This window comes from Stegastes partitus, unplaced genomic scaffold (genome assembly GCF_000690725.1).
Source record: "Stegastes partitus isolate 25-593 unplaced genomic scaffold, Stegastes_partitus-1.0.2 Scaffold502, whole genome shotgun sequence".
NCBI lineage: Eukaryota > Metazoa > Chordata > Actinopteri > Pomacentridae > Stegastes > Stegastes partitus.
The window spans coordinates 375,766-399,467 of NW_007578233.1; the positions used below are offsets into that span (position 1 = coordinate 375,766).

At 41.1% G+C, this 23,702-nt stretch overlaps 1 protein-coding gene across 1 annotated transcript in view; it reads right to left on the minus strand.

The window, feature by feature from the left end:
* Positions 1 to 3,602: 3,602 nt before the first annotated feature.
* Positions 3,603 to 23,702, minus strand: part of shprh (SNF2 histone linker PHD RING helicase) — a 20,596-nt gene continuing 496 nt past the window's right edge. The window contains exons 2-30 of the mRNA XM_008287476.1: positions 21,380 to 22,012; positions 20,308 to 20,437; positions 19,954 to 20,172; positions 19,656 to 19,734; positions 18,406 to 18,556; positions 18,124 to 18,223; positions 17,782 to 18,041; positions 17,066 to 17,689; positions 14,625 to 14,876; positions 14,436 to 14,514; positions 14,131 to 14,294; positions 12,770 to 13,026; positions 12,426 to 12,547; positions 12,097 to 12,185; positions 11,797 to 11,889; positions 11,555 to 11,662; positions 10,421 to 10,563; positions 10,159 to 10,332; positions 9,989 to 10,051; positions 9,684 to 9,909; positions 9,224 to 9,361; positions 8,047 to 8,148; positions 7,866 to 7,937; positions 7,176 to 7,364; positions 6,971 to 7,063; positions 6,790 to 6,876; positions 5,942 to 6,120; positions 4,223 to 4,303; positions 3,603 to 4,131 (exon numbers count right to left, since the gene is read on the minus strand). Coding sequence (XP_008285698.1) covers positions 4,035 to 4,131; positions 4,223 to 4,303; positions 5,942 to 6,120; positions 6,790 to 6,876; positions 6,971 to 7,063; positions 7,176 to 7,364; positions 7,866 to 7,937; positions 8,047 to 8,148; positions 9,224 to 9,361; positions 9,684 to 9,909; positions 9,989 to 10,051; positions 10,159 to 10,332; positions 10,421 to 10,563; positions 11,555 to 11,662; positions 11,797 to 11,889; positions 12,097 to 12,185; positions 12,426 to 12,547; positions 12,770 to 13,026; positions 14,131 to 14,294; positions 14,436 to 14,514; positions 14,625 to 14,876; positions 17,066 to 17,689; positions 17,782 to 18,041; positions 18,124 to 18,223; positions 18,406 to 18,556; positions 19,656 to 19,734; positions 19,954 to 20,172; positions 20,308 to 20,437; positions 21,380 to 22,003 — 4,995 coding nt within the window. The 5' untranslated portion in view covers positions 22,004 to 22,012 and the 3' untranslated portion in view covers positions 3,603 to 4,034. The remainder of the gene's footprint in view (positions 4,132 to 4,222; positions 4,304 to 5,941; positions 6,121 to 6,789; positions 6,877 to 6,970; positions 7,064 to 7,175; positions 7,365 to 7,865; positions 7,938 to 8,046; positions 8,149 to 9,223; positions 9,362 to 9,683; positions 9,910 to 9,988; positions 10,052 to 10,158; positions 10,333 to 10,420; positions 10,564 to 11,554; positions 11,663 to 11,796; positions 11,890 to 12,096; positions 12,186 to 12,425; positions 12,548 to 12,769; positions 13,027 to 14,130; positions 14,295 to 14,435; positions 14,515 to 14,624; positions 14,877 to 17,065; positions 17,690 to 17,781; positions 18,042 to 18,123; positions 18,224 to 18,405; positions 18,557 to 19,655; positions 19,735 to 19,953; positions 20,173 to 20,307; positions 20,438 to 21,379; positions 22,013 to 23,702) is intronic.

Here is a 23,702-nt window from a genome sequence, read left to right on the forward strand (position 1 = left end):
TTAAGAGTTAAAAAACGACATTAGCAGTATAGTTCTACATCTCATTGTGGTAAAAAGGGCAAAATGATCATCCTCTAAGTGCCTGCACAGGTACAGGCGTATGTCCCTGAGGTGAAGGAACCTCCTTTCACTTGCTGTAAAGGCTACTGATTCACTTTAATATTCTTTTCCACTGACGCAGATGAAACCGTTAAAAAAAAATGGGACCAGAGAAAAGCCGGTTCTCCTGGGCCCCTGCTGAGCTCAGATGGATGACGGCCTCTGTGGTCACAGCGCAGGATGGATTGCGCCGAGCTGCTACAGTTGAACAATCTTTTACTGCTTCTTGGTAAACACACGGCTCCCTTCCCCGACTACGCTGACAGATCTCGCAGCGGGAGCCTGGTAATACGAAGGCCCCGCGTCCGTCGCTGAAACACGAGCGAGGACGCTGTCAGCTTCGAATGAAAGTGTCTGACCTTTAAACCCAACAACTCAGTCACGTCTTCCAGCGACGGACGGCTTTTTAAAAGGTTCCTCGGTCAAGGTGAAGATGAGATTGACAGCTACGGCATTCTTCCCCTTTAGCAACAGCCATCTTAATCCGGAGCTGCCGTTGCTTCCCCCAGCTGCTGTGCAAAAAGCTTGTAAAATGCTGAGGTGCAGCAGCGCTGGGAGATTTTCTTAACCTTTTGCTCGCTTTACAAGAAAAAAAAGAAAAACCTTAATACATTCCAAACGAGCCGTTCAAGGACACTTATGTGCTGAAGAAGGGATTTTAAAGCACGCCCAGGTTTGAATCCTTGAGAGGATGGTGATTTATGGCCTTTCTAGTCAGTGAACCTCAACAAATAATCATCATTTCCATGTAAATCCTGATAATTTAGAACTACTGGGCCTTTCAGGGCTCCCTTTCCTGCTTTGAATAATGCTCTGAGCTGGTATAGAGGGAAAAGGAACAACGCTGCCCTTCTTTCTTGACATAAATGCCACTTCCCCCCCGCTTCTTTTCTCTTCAGTCTGGGCTCAGAGTATTGGCCTTTCTCTGTCTGTCTTATTATACTTGCTATGAGCTGATTACATAGTAGAGCCTCACATTTACGTCACTGCAGGGGGGAAAAAAAAGGTGCTGTATTTATACTCTTATGTAAAGACCAATAAACAGGCCACTAGTAGCTTCTTCTTGGAGCTGAAAAGATCCGAGTTAGGTGAGAAAAGTTCCCACAACAACCGCAGAAGTAGTAAAATGGATAATTTATTATTATGGGGATTTTATGTTGTCGATAAAGGGAGATACAAGAATAGTTTGTCTTCATTTTGGTTCCAGCTGATGTCTTCTTCCTTTGTGAGAAGCTGTTCTAAATGTCCGAGTTCACGTGCAACATTTGATTAGTTGGACTCCTGCAGTTTCTGACCTGACGGAGAAATCTTAAGGCTTTAAAGCAAATAATTAGGGAAAAAGATGGGTCGTACCATTACAGTCCCACAGTCTGAGAGGTTTGTCTTTATGCTGAATACGTAGTCGTCCCCGACCTCAACGCCGCGGCAGTCGGGATCATTTAAATGCAAATCCCAAACCTAAACACAAAAAAACCTCACAATAAATCAGGACAAATATTAAGCAGAATTACCACCACAAATCATTTGCTTTGCTAACATCAATAGCTAAGTTAATTTGAGAGGAAATTAGTGTTGAGTTTTGCTGACTTACATAAACTGGAGGCACTTTGTTGAGGAAAAAAGCGCTCGGGATGATTACTTCCATGTGGTCGTTGGTGCAAATGACAGTTTCATTGAGTTCTAGTGGAGAAATTAAAAACAGAGCAAAACTTAGAACAAAAATATTTTTTTCTGATCATGTGCTGGAGATTTATATTTAAAAATCACCTTTATACTCATATATACATACAAAATACCATTTACTTTGTGTGTTATCACATATTCAAACCTTTTAGACAATCCAAACATGCAAAATGTGACCACTAATAACTAAATATCAGTGGTGGAATATAACTGAGCCCCATAATATTAACATTTTCTTTGATTTTAAGCTTCTGCTGCGTCACATTTCAAAGAAAAATGCTACAATTAATTTTTTTTGCTTAAGTTTAGTGAAAAAGTTAAGCTTTTAAATGCAAAAAAATAGAGATTAAAGAATCCAAAAATGTGCAAATAATTAGGATTTAAATGCTGCTTACATTTTTATGCATCAATATTTTCCTCGTTATAATTCTGCACATGCAAAAAGACTTTTAGTATTTTCGATCTGAATATGGCTTCCCCTTCTGCTGAATGTCTAACGACAAACTACCCTCCCAGGTCACCTAAATTACGAACTTTAAAAATGAAATATTTCCTTTTTTTGTTTGAGCTTTACAAAGCAGTTGCAGCCAGAAACCCCCCGTGTTAACCTGATGTAAATCAGTATGAGAAATGACTTGAAATCAGCGCTTTGTTTGACCCTTGACATCTCCTCCCCAGAGGTCTGCTGGGATGCGAGGTGTGTTTCGCTCACCCTCCTCCTCCGGCTGCAGATACACTGTCGAGCTGACCATCCTCGCGGTGAACAGTAACCAGGCAAAAACCAAACTGGCAGGTGCCATCTTCCAAAAAAGACTCCAAAGAGGGTTTCTCTCAGCTCAGCCACTCCGCTGCCTTTTTGGCCTTTTCCCTGCTACCTTGTGAATCTTCTTTTCAGCGCAGACTCGCTGTCACCAGAAGACGTAGTGTCGCTCTCTTGCTCCAGCCCTCGAAACACAACCTCTAATGAACTGGGAGCCTCCCTCCGGCCTTAAAACACCAGCTTGAATGATGTCCCCACCAACAATGAGATTCCGCACATGAATAGGGAGAACCGAGGGGAGTCCAAGGTAACACGTATGTCGCCGCCTACTGCAGCCACGTCCTCTTAGTAAACATCTTACAACTGTTGCTTACTACAGGGAGTCTGGTAACCATGTAAAGAGGAGCAGCAGCAGCAGCAGCAGCAGCACGGGGCTGGCCCTCTTTGTTGTCTACGTCTTTTGTGTGGACATTTTAAAATCTTTACTGGTGCGGGAATCCCAGTCAGTCAGGTGAAAAGAAACTCATTACGAGTCAAGGGCAATTCAGTGACAATGCCGAGGACTGGTGAGTGCATGTGTGTGGTGGAGCAGGCCGTAAAAGACAGGAAAGATTATTTTCATCCCAAAACAAAAAGGAACATTTAATAAGACAGCCACAGAACTGATAGACTTGTAGATAATTTGTAAGTGCTAATAAAAGAAAACAGATGTACTCTCTGCTGCAAGGAGGCAGAAGACTTCTTCACATTTCCCAACTTTTATGAGTTTAATTTACAAGATTTTAGTTTCCAAGACAGAGAATCTCCTGCTTTTTTTTTTTTTTTGTCTTGCAAATAAGACGTGGATCGTTGTTCCACCCAACTGTCTGGCATCGATTTGACAGTAAAAACGGCTTAAAAAGAAGATTGTCCGCTCGAAGAAAACCCTTCTACAGTTTCTCTCTGTAAAGGAGTTAAAGTGAGTCTAGATCGGTGGCTTCCTTCCTGCTCCCATTTTTTACTGCACAGAAGTGAACCACAATAAAATCACCGGACAAAAAGAGCAGACAGGAAGAGGTGCTAGCATTGACAGACTTTTTTTATTTCCTGAATGTTGAGAGAATACCTCAGTGTGATCCATTTTCATGTCTATCCATACAGAGAAACTGTATATAAATGCATATAATTACATCAGATCGACACAACAATTCTGTACAGGCTAGTCAAATGTTACAATCAAACACCTGAAATTATGAAGATACGACGATGAAAACAAGTGACTCAAGTACAACTGCTCCAAAAAGAGTTCAAATTCCAAGAAACAAATGTCAGTGATTTGCTAAAATCTCTTTTATTTTTTTGGAAATGCATTTCTTAGCTTCAGGACGTTTATATAAAAAGTGGAATGTGCAAAATCAGAGTACTTTGATCATCCGCTGTGTAAAGAGTGAGCTCTCGTCGCCTGTTTTTTTATTCCGTCGGTGGTCGTCCACGTGCAGCTCTGTGTTCGGATTCACTCCAGAGGTTCGGTGTCTTCAGTAAACAGATCGGCCAGGTCAGCGACTGTCAGGACGGCAGCCTCCGAGTGCTTCATGGCCGTGCTGGTGTGACTAGAATTAGGAGATTTGAGATTACAGTCACCTCCAACGCTCTGAATTTATCTTTAAATACAAAAAAGCCAGCGTTACAGTTAGGTCTCACCTTTTCTCTGCTGTCTTCAGCATTGCTTGCATTCTCTCTTCAATAGTGGATTTGATGAGGAATCTGTGCACAAATGTGGGCCTGGTGGACGGAGGAAACAAAAGGTGGTGAATGTGCAATCGATCGCTTATTGGTTTAAATTTGTAGAAAAAATTGAGGCTTTTTTTGTTTGCTGCTTAACAAGATATTATAACATTTGGCTTGATTCATTTGTACGGAAGCCGAGAGTGGTCGTTTTCCGCTACTGTTCTTTCTTCGCTGTTTTCTCGAGATAACAAGTTAATTTTCTCGTTATCTCGGGATAACAAGAATCGTTTTCTCATGAAAACGGGATAATTTATTTTGAGAAAACCAACTTTGTTTTCTCGAGATAACGAGATAATTGATGTTTGTGTTAAATCCATCATCTCATGATGATCCTCGATCTGACATTTTCCGTCCGTTCTTAGCAAAGTCACTGCTGCACTCCAGAGCGTCACTCGTTTCTTTATAAACACAGGCATCAGTATCCAGGGATAATTATCTTGAGAAAACAGCCCTGTTTTCTCCAGATAACGGGGTAATTATCTCGTTATCTCGAGAAAATGCCATTTAAAAAATTGTGCGGCCATGACCACTCTCGGCCTCCGTACATTTGTAACCTTTTCACGGTTTTCCTCATGCACTACAGCTCTCACATCAAATCTAACTTACTTATGTAGAACGTTTAAAAAATAACCCGAATGCTGCACATGTTCACAGATTGGCAGTAAAATATATGTGCAGACAGACAATAGAAAAATAAAACTGACAATATAAATAAAATTTTGATCCATACATTAAGTACTTTAAAGGATTTCTTTCCTCCCCTTAAATTGTCAGCATGCTTTTCTGTGCTTTTTAAATCTGAGGCTATGTTTGGATGACAACATGTTATAAACTATTTTAAATTAAACTAAAATTAGAATTCAACCACCTAAAGTTGAGCCAAAGTTGTTCCAAAGTGTGCGGCACTGAATGAAGTTTATGCTGAATCTCTTTGAGTCCAAAGTCATCAACAAATTGCTTGTTTGGTCCAATCAACAAGACTTCTGATTTACTGTCATACTGCACATAGACTATTTACATATAATTTATGTTACAATGTTGACAAAAATTATAATTTGCTTATAAACTACTCTACATACAATTCTATATAAAAACTGAAGGTCAAATGATTACATTAAAGAAACGACTAAGAATATGTCACCAAAAGAAACAAGTTCAACCATCATTTGTTGTTGTAGTGAAAAAGTCTCTTGAACACTTAAATATGAAGCTAAGAGAACATGCAAAAAGAAAACTGCTCGTATATGAATACATAAACATGTGTGTATATATAAAAGAAGAAACTGCTGCTTTAAAATTATTGATGGTGCATGTTTACAAACAAACAAACATAAATTCTTATTGCCTCCCACACAGTCTGCTATTGGCATCAACGCCCTGTCACACTTGAACTTGTTTTGTAGCACTTATCTAGATTGTTCTCTCCTGACTAGATCCTTGTTTGTGTTGTATCTGCTCTCAGATGTACGTTGCTTTGGATAAAAGCGTCTGCTAAATGAAACTGTAGAATTGTAGAATGTTTAAAAAAAATCTTAAATGCAGAGATTCTACTTGTTCTACATGAAAATTGCATCTTCAGCGCATCTAAACTGCTGCAAATGTTCCGTTGAAACTTCACTCCGAGCTTCTTACTTGGTCTGGCCGATCCGGTGCACTCTGCCGATCGCCTGGAGCTCGTGAGCCGGGTTTAGGATCGGCTCAACCAGCAGCACGTGCGTCGCTTCGATGATGTTCAGCCCATTGGAGCCGGTGTGGAGAGGGAGGAGGAGGATGTTGATCTTCTCTTCGTATTTGAAGGAACACAGATTCTCCTGGAAAAACCAGTCAATAGTGCAGAAATGAGAGTCACATCTGGAACAACTGATGCCTTGTTTATGTACAAGACAAGTGAGGTTTCATATGGTATAAAAACCATGTTCCAAAGCAAAATTTTTGTTTTTTTCAATTTCAAATCAACACTCGATATTTAAATTGTTAGATCTGTATTTAGCAGCTTCATAATGGTCATGCAGAAACAGACATGCTTGTTTCATGGTGCCCAATTGTAACGCTGGACAAATTATTTATAATCTTAAATACATTTTTTGTTTATCAGGATGGTATCTCACAATGGTAGAAATGGATTTCTGTGAATTTTTTTTAGAAAAGCTGGATGAAAATTACATTTTGGGGATAATCTGCTCGCACTGATTTGTTTTCAGGTCAAACAGATATTTACTGTAGAAATAAAGCGATAGAAATGAGGTGTTGCTGTAAGTTGGAAAACTGCTGTGCAGATGGAGAATTTGTACGTTACTGTCATCTTAGTAGGAAAGAAAAAAAAGTCTTTAGATAAGTTTTAAGAGAAAACTTGCAAGCAACTATTTGAACTGTCTTTACATGGTAAAATTGTACATGTTTTGACAGTAAAACAGTATCTGTGTAGTTAAAAGTTAGAATAACGCTGATAATGTATAAATAGCAACAAGAAGAATTCAAACCTGGAATTTGTGAATCCCATTGATCTGAGAAAACTCCATGTTATTGTCGAACAAAGCCTTGGCGATGATGTCCAGAACACTTTGCCACTGTGCAGACGAGGAAAAGAAGCAAACTAGGTCAGATCCAAACTCGATATCACCAAAATAAATCACCCACAGAGCAGAGGGAGTTTACGGTTACCGTGGAGAAGACGAGACACTTGGCCCCCGGGTCGGTCACTTGGATCTTCTTCAGCGTTCTCACAACTGCCTCCACTTTGGTGGAGTGGCTTCCCTGAAGAACGCAGGAGGAGGAAAGTTATCGAGGCTGTCTTAAGTTCCTAATGTCATCCTAAAAAAAAAAAAAATCTGGATCTGCATTCAGTATTCTGGTGTTGCTGACTGACCTTGACGGGTATGTCTTGGTCCTGGCTGGACGACTGGGTGGTGAACACGTAGGAGATTTCGGTGTGGGACGTAGTTTGTCTGCAAATGGCACATTTGATGGCGCGCCGCCTCGAGCCCACGCTGTACTGCTCCACTATGATCGCTATGCACTCGTTGCAGAAGCAGTGGCCGCAAGTCAGCACTGCCCACTAGGAAAAGGAAGAGAGGACGAGAAGTTACTGGAAAATAGTTATCGGAAAGCGTTCTTTGTTGTTTGTTATAGTGCATTACTCAATTAATTCCTGTAACTTTTACTTTTCTTTTCTTTTTTCTTTTTTTTTTTTTTACTGTAATCTGATAATTAGTTATAATTTAAAAGTTACACAGACATGTTTCAAAATTCCCCCAACAAGGGAAAGTCAGACACATTGCAATCATCAAAGAAATGTTTCTGACTGATGTTACACTCAGTATCAACCAAATACTAAATGTTAAATACAGGAAACCTTCAGTCCAGATGTAATTACACTCAGTGTTGATGGGACAGAAGATGAGGTGTTTTGCTTCCCTGTACTCTGACTAGCAGGCACATTTTGTTTAATAGCAGACTTAAATTTTCAAGTTGAAGCTCATCTGGTGTTTCTAAATAGTTAAGAGATGTTCTGACACAAATCCAACCTGTGAGCCGTTTGAAATCTCCCCTCACTCACCTCCTGCCCCAGAGGCCGGGCACAGATGGGACACGGCTCTGGGTTCAGCCCTCCAGTGGCCTTGTCCTGGGACTTAAACAAGAAATGTATGTTAGTTGGAGTGAAATCCCACCGCACCGTTTGAGATAATGAGCTCAGGAGACGTTAGATACTCTGCAGTTACTGTCAAGTATAAAATTACCTTCTCCAGATTTGTGAGATACAGAAACTGGCCGAGCTTCTTCTGGAGCTGAGACTTCGCCACCGCCTGGTCGTTCAAGAGCTTCACTCTGTTCTGGTCCACCTGCGAGCGAAACAACGGAGGGCAGAGGTCAGGAATGCAATAAAATAGTTAGAGCAGAATATCACATCCCTGGAAGCTTTCAGTAACAAAACAATAGCAACAAATACTGGGTCAGAGGCTGCATTAATGCCTTTAATTCCTTTTTTTTTTTTTTATAATGAAGTCTGTGGAACACATTCAGCTGATTTACACCTAAGTTACTCCATTTCTAATCATCTTCTGCTCGACCATCTTTACCTTGCTTGAAACTTTTTTTTAAAAATCATGATCTATGGACATTTAAAATGGTAGCTGTGAAATTTTAGCTATAATTATGAAATACTTTCCGAGATATATACATTTTAAATTGCCTGTTGACCCACTTTCAGCTGATTTTTTTTCTCACAATAAAATTAGAAGCTGTTTAAATCATGATATCTTTAGAACTATTAAAGATAAAAACCTGAAATTTCCAGTGTCATTTCATTGCATGTCATTAATTCAGATTCTACAATATTAGTCTTTTTTTTTCTCTGATTATGAATGAGTTAAAATAGAAAAAAAAAACTGAAGCCATCATGAAAAGTCCCATCTCTGAGCTCACATTAACAACAAAAAAAGATAATGCAGAAGTCAACTAGTGATATTTTAAAGTATTTGATATATCAGAATGAAACTACACAAATATCTTCATAAATATCCATATTTTGAGATGGTCCAGCAGAAATTGGTCTAATAATTTAATGATTAGAGATGGAATGACCCATATATGCTCATACTAGTTCCTAAAGTTTAAAAAGATATACTTTCACTGCTTAAATACTACTGCAGCTCACTGTGAAACAATCAACAGAAGACATTTTTTATTCATGGAAACAGATAATGTTGGCTAAAGGAGCAAACTGTAGCATGAAAACAGTCCTTAAAGTAAACTGACTGCAAAATCAAGAGTTATTAGTGGAAATTCAATAAGTAAAGCATCTGATGATTTAACAGCAGTAATGACAGATTATTCCTGTTTTCAAGGCTTGTGTGAAGCATCTTTTACAAGCCTGGCATAAGCAAGCTGTAATCATACATCTGTTTCAACACTCGCCTCATGTGGCTCTATGATGTGCAGCAGTTTGGGCTTCGGCTCGTCGGGCAGACGCACACGTAGCCTCTCAGTGGCCATTCCCAGCTCGTCGATGGCCGACACGTGGTTACGCAGCACCATCCAGTACTCATGCAGCACCTGAGGAGAGAGAGAGGCAGCTTTCACCGCAATCTATCTGAGCAATGGGAAACATATTCACCTCAAGATTGTAAAATTAGAGGAATATGCTGATATTTTTATTTATTTTGAAGACCAAAACAGGGATGTTTTAAGGCTGCGTCAAACTATTTTGCCTAAATATCAATGAAATTATACAAAATTAGGATGTTAATAGCAATTCTACTCAAATTTGACAACTTCCTTCAACATATTGCCTTAAAATGTTCAATCATAGAAGAGTCTCTTGTTGGTTTCGGCCCTAAAAACTGCCAGTATGTCATTTATAAGTGCACATTCAAACCTTGTACTCCTTCTTCCAGTTCTCAAACAGCTCCATAAAAGTGTTTCCCTCCTCCACCAGCTCCGGGTCCATGCGTTTCACTTTGGCAAAAGACAAGATGGCCTTCAGGGTGCGTTCGGTCTCGCTGGCCGCCCACAGACCTCTGCTGGTGGTGGGCAGACGGTCGTCCACCAGGCCCTCTTCGTCTTCGATCATTTCCTCAAAGATGGCTGTCTGACCCTTCACCCTGTAAAAGACATCTCACAGATCAATCAACGCTGTGCGGTCAAGCGACTCGTTCGATCTGAAAACGGTGCTCTACTCACGTGTGAGAAAACAGCTTTGACTCGTAATCCGTGAAAAGTTCATCAGCTTTGCAAAACACACAACTAAAGTAAAGCAAGAGAGAAGCAGGTCGTTAGTCATAAACAGGATTTCCTGTAAGAGTTAAAAAGCAGGCTTAAGATTCTTAAAATGCAGCCACAGATTGACTTACTTGTTGAGTGGCAGTCGCATGGGTCTGAGGTGACAAACTGTGGCCTCGTCGATAACCTTTTTCGAAGCCGGACCCTCCAGACTCTTCACCGCGTCTTGCACCGTCTTTTGGGATTTCATCAGATCTTGCATTTGTGTGGTGAGAATAAACTGGAGACCACAGGCATCTCTGAACCTGCAGGACAGGAGTGCCAGCTTGTTTTTTAGCATGCTGGTTTCAGGATAACTATTAACTGTCCTCACATGTTGTAGAAGTGGTTTACTTGTCTGCCATGGAGAGCTTGTGGGCTTGTTGTTTGTAGCTGGACGTCAGCTCGTTCTTGACTCGGGACACCAGGTCGTCGTCGGTGGAGCATCGGATCGCCCTCTGAAGGACGTCCAGCCACCAGGGAGAGTTCAGCTTCACCTGAACGACGAAAGTTAAGCATGTTTTTTGTATTTAATCAAGTCAAGCGTATGCGTGAACAAACATTCGCACTGAATTGAAACATTAGCGAACACATTTAGCGCTTTACCCCAAATCATTAATCCAAACACAGACCTGTTGGCCAATTTTTAGTATTCTCTAGCTTCTAATTTAGCATTTTGCCAAAAAAACAAAAACGGATTAATCAACATACATAGAATAATTACAGATAAAAAGGAATTAGTTGTTGCAGCTCATTGCAACTGATGGCTTGCAGTTTGATAACACACAACAAGGAATATTCAACATAAATGATACGGAAAATCCCAAAATGAACATTTTCTCACTGCTCAAGTATAAAGGACAACATAGCACATATTAGGCTATTTCTAAGAACAAGACAGTTCAGATGAGAAGCCTCTAAAACAATTAACAAACTCATAATTAACCCCTTTTAGCACTGTGTGATTCATGCCTCAAAATTTCTAATATCAAGATAATTCATGCATCTGTCCTGATATCTATGTAAATTAGACTGTCTCATTTTAAAGAGCTTAAAACTGGGATCTTAGGAAAATATTTTGAAGCTTTTTTTTGTTAGATATGATCAAATAATTAATTTAAATGTGCTCTTTTTAATTGGAGTGTGAAACTTTACTAATCCCTTGCTCCAATTCCCTGTTCTGTTGTTTACTGCAGCCCTCTGTTTTGTTGGAAGTCACTTTTTGTTTAGATTTTTCTCTAAAAATGTTTGAGTTCAATTATGTACAGAGAAAAAGTAAGTCATAATTGCAATACATTTCTAATTAATTACATTAATTAACTACAGGTTTATGGTTGATTATTAAAAGGTAATTATCACCAATAGTTGTGTTCTACAAACTCTGACTTTGCCCAACATATATAAAGCACTGTATACCGTAAATACTCTTTGGCAGATTATGTGTCGCTAAATATAGCACAATTTCCCAGAAAGTGAAGGCGTTCTCACTTTTCGCTTCAGCTCTTTGATGTTCTGTAGCACCGGCTGCAGGGCCTGGTGGGCGTCGGCCACCTCGGAGTCGTATTTGGTCATGTAGTGCTGTCGCAGCTGCTCAGCCTGCAGAGACACGGACCAAGAAGGCAAAGCTGCAGAGGCGAATCTCAACGAATACAAATCAGGAATTGTTCCCAAAATAAAATATTTTAAATTACTTATTGGTATAAGTGTGCAAGAAAAGATTTGCAAATTACCTCTTCACTTAGTCGGTCATCTCTCAGGGTCGGGGGAATCCCAGGATGCTTTGCGCTCAGCAGCTCCATTAAGTTGTGGGTCGCATGAAGCCTCTGTTTTGCCACAGTGGTCAGAAAAGACAAAAGTTATCAGAACTGTGAACTAGTCAAACATATATCCATGCTTACAGACAGGAACATAAATGTAGCTTCTGTCTTATGAAGTGTTTTTATTTACATGTTTTATTCGAGGTGAAACCCTTCATATGTTAATAGCGACTGAGTTAAAAGAAGACGCATGAATAGGATGAGGCCGTATACCTGTAATGAGTCTGTTTTCAGTCTCCCTTTGTGCTCCTCTGATGAACGAAGCACTTCTCTATACATCTCCGCCGCTTCTACAAACTCATCTGCAGATGGCAAAACAAAAGGTCAGCGACACTCAGCGTGACCGTCGCTCGCAGAGTTAATGAGAAAATCCATACAAACCGCCCCAGTATGGCGACGATATACGTATCGCCTTGCTTACAACAAAACATCTCGGCACAAAAAAGTGTTGGGAGACACAAAGATGAGATGGCGGCTTGTGTTTTGTTTGAATCGATTCCCATGGGAAACCCAGCACAAGAGCAGAAAGTGGGGTTTTATACCTCTGATGATGTGGATTCCAGCCAGACCATTGAGGGCGCAAACCAATTGTCTGTGAGCTTCTTCACACTCCACTCGACATTTCTTCTGCAGGGACTTGAGCAGCTCCTCCATCGTCATGGTGCTGCGGACAGACAGAGCCACTTAACAGATCCTCCAAATGACACAGAATGGGTCAGCTTTAAGTAAACACGGCTGTATAGCTGACGAAAAGGTTGCGGGGGTCTATCAGCGCTCCTAATGCTGTGATACCCTATTTAGCCCGGCTAGATGGTTAATTAACTGCTGCAGCTGCTCTTTAAAAAAAAATTGACCTCTCGTCTCACACACACTAAGTGTCATCTACCTTTTCTGCAGAGGCAGGAACTCGCCCCTCACGGCCTGTGGATGGCAGCAGGCCTGGCGCAGCCTCAGCAGCGGGCACAGGATGGTGTTGACGGTGCGGCGGTCGAGGCTGCCGAGTTTCAGGCTCCAGTCGGAGATCTTCCTGAGTTTGACCAGAGCGTCCTGGGAGCAGACCTCGTGCTGGCGGTGGTAGAAGTGGCCCTCGACAGGGGAGAAGTGCAGCCAGTGCACCTCCTCGGTCTGAGGGGGGATCTGAATCTGGAGAAACCGAAAAAGGGGGACCAACACCATCAAATGCTCTGTAGCTAAAGTCTCTGAAATCTATTATCATATCTTGTTATAATCCAAAAATCCTGCTGGCAGCTTTGAAAGGCATGTCGTCTTTTCAAAAATTAAAAAAATTAAAGCATACATCAGAACCAGTAACCAGCAAAAAGAGACAGAATTGTCAGATCTTCACGCCTCTGATGATGCTTGAACTAATAATCTGACATTTGGTTGGAAAACAAAACCAGATCTAAGCTTAAATTTGGGATACTTAATCAAAATCTCTTTTTTTTTCTATATGTCTCCACCAAAAACAAATGATTTATTCTGACCAGATTCTGTTAAAAAAATAAAAATAAAATAAAATTCTGTGCTCGTCAATGCAACCAGGAAGTCATTAAGCGACTCAGCTGTGGCCAACAGTCGCATAACAATAATTAATAGACTTTTGGGCTGAACTGCAGGCTGTGTTTACACATAGCAGACATAAGACAAGTATTAAGTGGTAAAATATAATATGTTGAGCCAACTTTTATTATCGTATTAGTAACAGCTGTAGGCACGTGGAAAAATCTTGCACATGATTTATGGCATTATAACTTCATTATACTGCACAAAAGTAATTTGAGTTTTCTCTACTTCATGGTTGTGCTGTTTCAACAGTGCATCCAATGAAAAACGAGCTCTAAGTGAGTAAAATGTGACCGCAGCAAAATAGATCCAGAAGCTGCTCAAGGTTCAGAGAGTTAAAAAAAAAGTTCTGGATCTTGACTTTTTTGTTTAGTTTTTCTAAAATCAAATGATGGTAAAAGATTAAGAAGAGAAATGAGTACTGTAGAAACTTTAAGGTGCTCTCGAATCAACCAATCAGCACTTCCATACAATAAACTGTAACACAAAAAGCCTTGCACAACAAAAAAGAAGATCAGAAAAAACAAAACATTCTTCATGCACTCTCAGGCAGAGCTCGGAAAAATATTAATTAACATTTAATAATTAACAGCCTTTCTGGAGGTCTTCTTCAGGGCAGAAATTGTATTAAAAAAAGAAAGAAAAACTTCCTTTTCTGCGTTTAAAGATTGTTCAACACACTACCTGATCAATGACGTCTTTTTTAGCAGATCGCCATAATAACTGAGCGATGACATTGTACAGAGGTTCTGTGTTTCCACGGCGATACGGGCGATAAAGCAACTGGTCCCACCAGTGTTTGACCCAGTATGGGTCAACTCCCAGGAAAAGTACGAGGCCATACAGATCTGTGCAGTGAACAAAATCAGTTTAGGATAGAGGTTTCTCATCAATAATAGAACTGTAGAAAACCCAGGCACTCTCATTACTCATATCCTGCCCGATTATATTAGTTTGTTTTTTCCATACAAAGATTTACTTGAGGTTACCTTCTAAGCCTCGTTGGACCGGAGTTCCACTGACGCACCAGCGGTTGACGGATGCGAGACGCAGAGCCATTTCTGCAGCCTGACAGGAAAACATCCGGCAAATGCTTTAAATTACCAAAACAAAACTGAACACCGTGAAGAAAGAAACATCCCAGATTACAACGTGTGAACTGGACTCCCTCGACTCACCTTGGCAGTGGGACATTCGACCATCTGAGCCTCGTCCAGACAGATGCGCCACCACTCCACGGCCACCAGAGGACTCGGCACGGCCATGTAGCGCTTCTGGTTGCGGAAGCGGCGTCCGTCTTTGCTGTTGCTGTGGGGAATGTCCACGTAGTTGAGCTCCGATCGCAGCACGTCGTAGGTGGTGATGACTACGTCCTGCTCAGCCAGCATATGCGGCTGGATGAATCCATGCTTCTTCACACCCTGATAAACCTGAGAGGAAACGAGACAAAGCGTTTTCTCAGTGTGTGCAATGAAATGAGGGTAAACAAAGATGAATGTGTGCATGCATTAAACATTGATAAATGAAAGTCATTTTGCACACAGAGACTTCTTCAGTGGGAATGATAATACATGGGAAGGAACATTTATAGCTTTAGATTTAAATTGCTAAATAACACTTGGTTTAACTTAAATACACAGAATTTAATCTGTCTTAAAAGCAGCAAGAAAATGGAACATAAACACATCTTCTGCAGCGGATAACACAAGGGCACACTTATCTGCCTCAGTCATGTAACACTTGAGATAAAGGGTTGCAAATGAGTAGTGTTATCTTTTAATGTGGTGCACGTATTGCTTAGCAATATAAACACACTGGTCATAATTGTGCTGCAAGGTGGCTCAGTGGTTAGCACTGTTGCCTCGCAGCAAGAAGGTCGCCGGTTCACGTCCCGGTGGGGGCACCGGGATCTTTCTGTGTGGAGTTTGCATGTTCTCCCCGTGCAGCATGGGTTCTCTCCGGGTTCCTCCCACACAGTCCAAATACATGTTGAGGTTAATTGGTGATTCTAAATTGTCCGTAGGTGTGAATGTGAGTGTGCTTGGTTGTCTGTCTCTAAGTGTGGCCCTGTGATAGACTGGTGACCTGTCCAGGGTGTCCCCTGCCTTCACCCTAAGTCAGCTGGGATAGACTCCAGCCCCCCTGCAAAACTCGTGAGGATTAGTGGATGGATGGTCAAGATTATGACTCCGTTAACTTGGTACATTTCAGTTTTCTTTACACACTGTTTATTTGTAGCAGGCCACCCATGTGGATGCTAATTTCACAAACGTGAACTCTAGATGAGCATATTTACAGGTTTCTAATTTTATTTTTCAGGTTTATTAGAACATGTTGGCATGTTTTAATGTCCAAAAAACATGTTATTTTTCATCCTGTACATTGCTGTAGCACCTCTTCATACCTTCTGTTCTACTGTAGCTCCTTTTTCCCTCTTTAAGGACCCTAATGAGGAAATAATGGCAAACTGTAAGGAAGCTGCTCATTCTTTGCTTCAGGGTCTCCCAAACTACTGCAAATATGTTAAATGGTGACGTGGATAACAAACGAAAGAAAAGCTTTAACCTTAGATAAGGTGTTTCAGGCCGTTTTAGAGCAGCGTTTTCTATCTGAGAGAATCGTCAAATTTTGCAAAAAAGTTGTGTTTTTGACTTTTTCGAAAGGGTTCATGTGCTTTATTCGAGATTAAAACACCCAACTTCTAAATAGCGATGGTTTAATTCATATGGCTGATCAGCTGTGTCTACTTGTCTTGTTGCCTTTGACAGCATGAAACTTGTCCGATTCTAGCTGACATCATAGGTGGCCAATGATCTGGTTGTTTCTTCTTCCTCAAGTGTTACAGGGACGACGAAACAATCGGTTTTGTTTCCAGCTTCTTCTACTCTGTTTATTACAGTCATGTGTAATGTAGGCTACATCGCCACCTTCTGATGACACCTCACTTATAGAAGCTAGACTAATTCACATTTTCTTTGTTTTTGACTATTAGCAAGTGCTAGACTCAAATTTGAGTACATGGAAACGTGGCTAATAACTCCATCTGCTGCAAACATTAGGCTTTTAAAATCTGCTGAACCTTTACATGCACGAAAAGCTATAACTAGATAAGACAAGGAAAAACTCCAAAATGCAAACGATAGCCTCTTTATAAAGTTCTTTACAATGTTTTGTAGTGCAGCAGACTAATCATATGGCGTCCCTGCGTCCAGATATGCCAACATTTCAGACGTGTGGATTCCTAAAATAATAATATATGCCACACTGCTATACTGTCTATCTGTTTAAAAAGCTTTTAAAACCCACTTTTTATTCCTTTTCTGATGCTATTTATTGGTCTTTTTAAGGTTGCACTGTTGTTTTTTTTGAGTACTTTATTGTTTTGTAAAGCACTTTGTAACTCCAGTTTTGGAAGTTGCCATAACAATAAAGTTTCTTATTATTATATATGTCTGTCTCTAAGTGTAGCCCTGTGATAGACTGGTGACCTGTCCAGGGTGTCTCCTGCCTTCGCCCTAAGTCGGCTGGGATAGACTCCAGCCCCCCCATGACCCTAGTGAGGATTAAGCGGTGTATAGATAATGGATGGATGGATTATTATATACATGAACTCTCTCACCAGCACTCGTAGGGAGGAGGACCTGATGTGCCGGTTGATCTCCTCCACCCACTGGTGGCAGATGGAGCTCGGGGAGATGATGAGGGTGGCACCGGTGGACACTGGTTTCATGGCGACCAGGCAGTGAGGGCAGTAGAAAGGTGTAGTTTCGAGACTCTCCTCCTTATAGTTCACACAGTCCGCGTGCTGCCACAGCTGACAGTTCATACACTGGACGCGAGCCTTGTAGTCAACGATGCCCAGCTCGCCGCAGATGCACTCGAATCGGTAGTCGGGGGTGTTGAAGGGAAAGAGGGACGCTCTGGTGGGGGTTTCGGGCTCCTCGAGGTGCGAAGCTGCTCCCCTTTTGTCAGGTAGATCATCCACTCTGCCTGTTTCCTGTGTATCCGACTCACTTTTATCCTGTAAGGATGCTGTGGAAGTATCCAGCGTTTCTTCCGACTGATCTGCTTTCAGACTTTCATCCCATTCCTTCTTTGTCTCCTCGGCTACAGGACAGTCAGATGTAGGCGAGCTCACATCTCTCTGATCTTCAGAGAGGGAGTTTTGCAGAGCTGCTTCCGCCTTCTCCTTTGCTCGTCTCTGAAACATTTTCCTGGGCGTGCTCTCTGTGCTTTTGGAGTTCTAGCAAAGAGAAATTCAGACCAAACTTAGACAACACAACACAGTCGTATTTGTAGCATTAGACATTGACACTAGAAGCTCTTTCTTCTTACAGACTTGGAAGCTGCCGCTAACATCTTCTTTGTTTCTTTGTAGTTCTTTCCCAGCTTGAAGGAGCCGGCCAGGCCACGACCTTTGACCCGGTCCACCGTGCCTTCGTCTATGAGCTTCATCAGCGTCTTCTTGATGTGGTTGCGGTTCTTCAGGAGGTCGTAGCCGTACGTGGCTCGGATGTAGGTGAAGACAGCGTTGACCGAGGCTCCTTTGCCCGATCGCATCTCCTTTATTGCGGTGAGCAGCATGATGCGCACGGCTGCAGAGAAACAAACACGATATCAAACAATCTAAATCAAACTTTAATGACTGACGAGGATTTTCTGAAAGGAGTCACATACTTGGGTGGGATATTTTCATTTTAGGCTGAGCTTCAGGCTTGCAGCGGATAACCTTCCTTTCTAGCGGAGGAGGAGGAACAAAGTAGTTCACAGATTTTCCCTGCAAAACCAAGAGATGAACTGTGTTATAATTCACGGTTTAGCTGATATCTTGTGTACAGAGTGCTTTAAAATACAATATTCATCCCTGACACGAGGAGAGTGATGGTAAAGAGAGAGAACACAAGGGAAGAAAAAGGTTAGATCCAGTATTTTTAACAGCAGCAGCCCACGGGTCCTCACCACAGGCAGTGTGAGGGCCTCCTGCTCGAGGCCCTGACGGGTATGAAACAGGATCAGAGCCAGAACTTCCACCGTCTTTCCGAGCCCCATCTCATCAGCCAGGATCCCACCAGGCCACTCGATGCCAGCCAGTGGAAATTCTCGAATTAAGCTGCAAAGAAACAGACAAAAGAAAACAAATGGAAAAGCTTTAATTATCAGTGAAAATGTTTCATATCTGATGCAACAAAAACATGCAAAATACATTCAATAAACGATGTGATGACAGCAGGTTAAAGAGTAAAATCATCCAAATTACAATTTTCTCATTAATAGCAAATCATCTTGCAGACAGTTTTAGCTCTGTGGTTTAAAGATATGAACCTCTAAAACTTCTGCCACAACCGCAAAACAACAGTTTTTGATGAAATCACTGAAGTAGCGTCTCCACAAAACCTGCTGACAGAGAGGCTGTGGATTATTCTGAATACCAGGACCATGGTTCCTGAAAGAATCTGGTTCTGTTCACCTTTATTGTACTGGGGTTTGTGTAGATTTTAACAAGTGGAATCTAAGATCTTCTAAAGACATTTATGAATCCTATTTGAGACTAATTTCACATCCAAGCTGGCAAGAAAAAATTTGTTTAGTATCTAACAATCCAAAATTTGAACAACAAAGTACATAAAGTCCAGAGCATCTGGAGTAAATCCAAGTGCTGTCTGGAGGTCGCTCACTGGAGCTGCAGGAGTAAATGTTGATAGAGTGGACTGTGATGGTGCTGGACCTTTAGTGACACTTGCAATGTGAACACAGACCAATATTGGGTAACAGCAGCTATTTGCTGGTCGCTTTTAACTGCTAAAATATATCTTTTTCTGACTTCCCACACAACTCTAAAGTCTAAAGCCTAATTTCTTGAACAATTTGTTCAATCAAGTATTCAACGGTCCTTTATCAAGCCAGACCTCGGAGAACTTGCACTTACCCAGAGTAGATGCAAAACAGGAACATTAACAGAAACTCGTATTACCTTTAGAAGTAGCTCTCTTTTTAATGGGAGGAGATGCCACAGTGACACCACACCATGAGCAGAGTTTGCTCCATTTAACTATTAATGAACAAAATGTTCCTAAAAACATATTTAGAAGTTAGAAAAGATACGTTTTTAAGACCTGTCAAAACCATATTCGAGACATTTTAAGGCTTAAAATTCAGATCATTAGGACTTTCTAAGGACCCATTTAACATGAGAGGAGGTTTGTTCTTACCAGCCAGTAAACGGGTTGTAAAACAGCTTCTTGCCACACAAAGTGACCAACTCCCTCCAGAGGAAATGCAACGATTGCTCTGCAAATAAACAGTCGATGTTTGATCATTTTTATAACTTGTAGCTTTAATTATATTATGAAAGTTATTACTTGGGTACATCATAAATCTTTTGGAAAACTTTTAAAGCATCTGTCAGGAATGAAGAATGTAGTGTCTCAGCTTACTTATAACCAAAATTCTCAGTAAAGAAGGGTTGATATGAAGACAATAAACATGTCCTGAACACAGTGAGCCCACCTTTAGGGGAGGTGTTCCTGTATTTCTCCCTCCTCAGCATCCAGTTGACCGCCTGGCTCTGATAGCGCCTGAGGACAGGAATCAGAGCCTTGTGCTGAACGTCGTACGTCGCCTCCTGGCTCTCCTCCTGGTGAAGATGTCTCACGAAATCATAAAGCTCCTCCACGTTTTGCCTCTCCAGGTCGGTGTCACACTCCTCCTCCTCATTTTCTACCACCTCTACATGGAAAACACAGCAGGGGAATCACTTTTTTTGACACTGGGTTATATTTAGTTTAAGCCACTTACAACAATAGCTGTGTTCGCAGAAGTTGGACCACAGCTTTCGTTAGACGTTAAAAACCAGACACCTACCGGGAATAATAAAATCGTAGAAATGCTCCATTATCTTCTGCATGAGTTGATTTGCTTTCTTGAGCCGAGCATTTCCTTCGCTGAGGAACTCCGGCTTCCCGAGCCCAGTTTCAAGCAAGTAAATCCCCACCTGCCAAACGGAGCCAAACAAGAGCTTAAATAATTTTTTACACTGTGAGCCAAAGACTTTTACTGCAGCCAAAGACCACGACAGCTGACTTTAACACAGAGGATTAACCAGGAGAATCCATAGATCTGGTGGGTTTTCATTTTGATTTTTGTAAGATCAAAACAGCTCTGAATTCAGGTTAATCTACATAATTGATTATTGATGCTGTAGGGGCTTAGCCATGATGTTTGTATTAATTAGGTTAAATTATAATTATAACTATATTGTTACATTAGTCAAGTTATTCTCCATAATATATGTCACAGTATGTATTAAAATCATATAAACACCACTAAAGGGTCTCAACCCTGATATTTACACTCACTTTCATATCAACAGTCTATCTTTTTACTGGAAAGCACAACAGCTGTCCTCTTAAATATAAAAAATGTCAACTTGATTCAACTATTATCTTGTTTGGGATCTTTTTTATTCATTTAAATTAGCTTTCATTATTTGTCTAATTTGATCTTTTCTTTTAATGTAAAGCACTTTGTAACTTTGTTTTCAAAAAGGTTCTATACAAGCAAAGCTCTTATTAATATTAACAGGCCTGAGAAAATTCAGATGTTGCTTTATTTAAATGTAAATTTATTTAAATTTAGTCTGGCTGCGTTTCATCCCGTCTCTTTCCTCTCTGTTCTCTAATAATAAAGGCACAACATGCTGGAAAAATGCATAAAAATTGAAAGCTTGCACTTGGTTAGACACCAGATAAACAAGCCTGGATGTCACAAACAGGCTAAACATCGGTATTATTAAATGTTCCCCTTTAGATCAAAGCTTGATATTCAATGTTTGAGTGGTATGGACTAAATCATCTTGTACACATAAACAATCTTGCAGTTAACTCTAAGTTAAATACAGCTTTTCCCCTCTATCTCATCAGAAACACCTTCCCACCTTGACCGACTCCTCTTTTTCCTGGTGGCAGAGCTGCACCACCCTCCTCTTCTGCAGCCAGTCGAGGTCTTCCAGAGGGATCCTCCTGAGGCTGTACTCTGCTGTACAAGTGTCCTCATCAGGCCTCCACTGCAGCGCCGAGTTCTCATCGCAGCTGCTGTAGCTGAGGCAGAGCTGGTCGCCCATCCTGTGGAGTGTGAACGCTTTCTGCTCCCAGTCAGGCGGGAGCCAAGCCGGCCGGATGCTGAACTCCCCGATAAGAGCCTTCCAGACGTGGCCCAGCTTCAACACCGGCAACGCAGTGAGTGCCAGGGAGGTGGAGGCTGAGATGCTGTCCGATGATGTGCCGGGAAGTTCCTCCGAAAACCGGACGGAACGGCTGCTGATGGCCTCTGTGACATCTTCGGCGACGGAGAGGAAGGCGCTGCTGGAAGCGCCTTCTTCTGTAACGGAGAGGAAGGCGCTGCTGGAAGCAGCATCGACCGAAAAGATGGAGCAGGTCGGCATCTGGTCGTCTTCTGGGATCGCTTCATGCTTACGGTCCTCCAACATGTTCCAGTTCAACCTCTTCTTGGCATCTTCGTCCACCCTCACTGGAGGGGCCCTCTTTCTTCGGCCACTCATGGTGAAACTCTACACAGAGAGCAAGTTAATAGAAATGTTAATTTAAAAAAAATATCTTCCACTTACATGTTTTTATGCATACACATTACATACATACACAAAAAAAAATTACATTAAGCGGACAAAGCAAGTTCAAATGTCCTTCCTGGTGTTCATGACACATGACCTCACTATTAATGCTTTAACATCAGCAGCAATGTTTCTTTTAAATACATGGACAAAATTAAGTAATTCTATCTAATATTTCACCTTTTACACTCAGCATATATTTGGTTTACTTCTGTTAGTTTGCAGCTTTTTATTTTTTTTCTAAATGCATTTAAAGATGTGACATGAGATGTGAGCTGTTCAGCCAAAAACTGATGCTTCTCCAAGTATTTGACTCGATTTTCTGGGAGACGAAAAAGCCTTAATTAAATCACAAGACTGAAAGGAAAGATTAGAGAACATTCAGATTGTTTTTTCCTTTTCCTTCCTATAATATTATGGCTCTTTTAGTGGGCCACAACCCCTAACTGGGAGCAACTAATATAGTGTGTTTTCCAAAACCACAAGGGAATAAATAACCATTTGCCTCCTTTCAGCTGCGTTTTGGGCCCTTTTCTTTTGTTTGGACTCTGACATTTTAAAAAGATCCGAGACTTATGAATGATATCTGACACGGCAAACTATAGACAGATGGATTAACAGATTAATCAAAGGACAAAACACCATAAAGTGTTTTAGCAACGTGCTGGACCACAAGGTGCAGCCAGAGCAGCTTCAATGCTTCTTGGTGTTTATCCTTTAAGTTTCAGGAACTCTACTAAAGGGATGAACTAAATATATTCTCTCATAGGGTGTCTAACTGCTTGCTCCAAAATCTCCCCTTGAAGGAAGAAATCTGGTAAAGGCTGAAGCATATGATTCACATTAGGGCTTGATTGATTGCTGGTTTGGCCGATTATCAGATCCAATATTTTGCACCTTTTTATCAGTACAGTTAAAACAACAACAACAGAGTCCTGATAAAATGAAATCATTAAAACCACATTACTTTGGTTCTGATGCAGCTGCTGTTCTCAATCTGTAGTCACCACAAATGTTGGATAAAGTTTAATTAAACATGTGAAACGTAAACAGACATTTCAAGAAAGCTGTCCTCAAGTTTATGCTAAATTATGACACCTAGAATCCCTCCAAATATCAGTTATCAGCCTCCTTGATTTCTAATAATTACTTTCAGTGCCAAGCCCTAATAAAAACATACTAGTTAACTCCTAATTCACATTACTTTAATTTAAATCGGACCACTGTGTGACCCCTAATGCCCCGTGGATAGAAGAAAGCACTGAAGCCAGGATAGAAATGCTTCATTATAAAATAACGTGATCACTCAGAATATGTACCCTCTATGGGGGCAAACAGACCCAAACAATGGCAGCTTAATGCCCCTCACAGAACAACAGAGCCTGGAAGTGCCTTTTAATGTGTTAGTTACTAGTTCATAACACTGCTGGTTACATCAGAACCAAACATTCAAGTTGCACCAGCAGCACATTAGCAGCTAACGTCTGTCACACGTTACAAACAGTGAAGTGGATCAGCTGTATTGATCACAGGCTAACCGGCACATGACCTGCTAGCTAACAGCTAACCAGCTAACCCGCTACAGCAGGAGTCTGCAGAGATCAGTCAGTCAGATGTAATGCTTTATGGA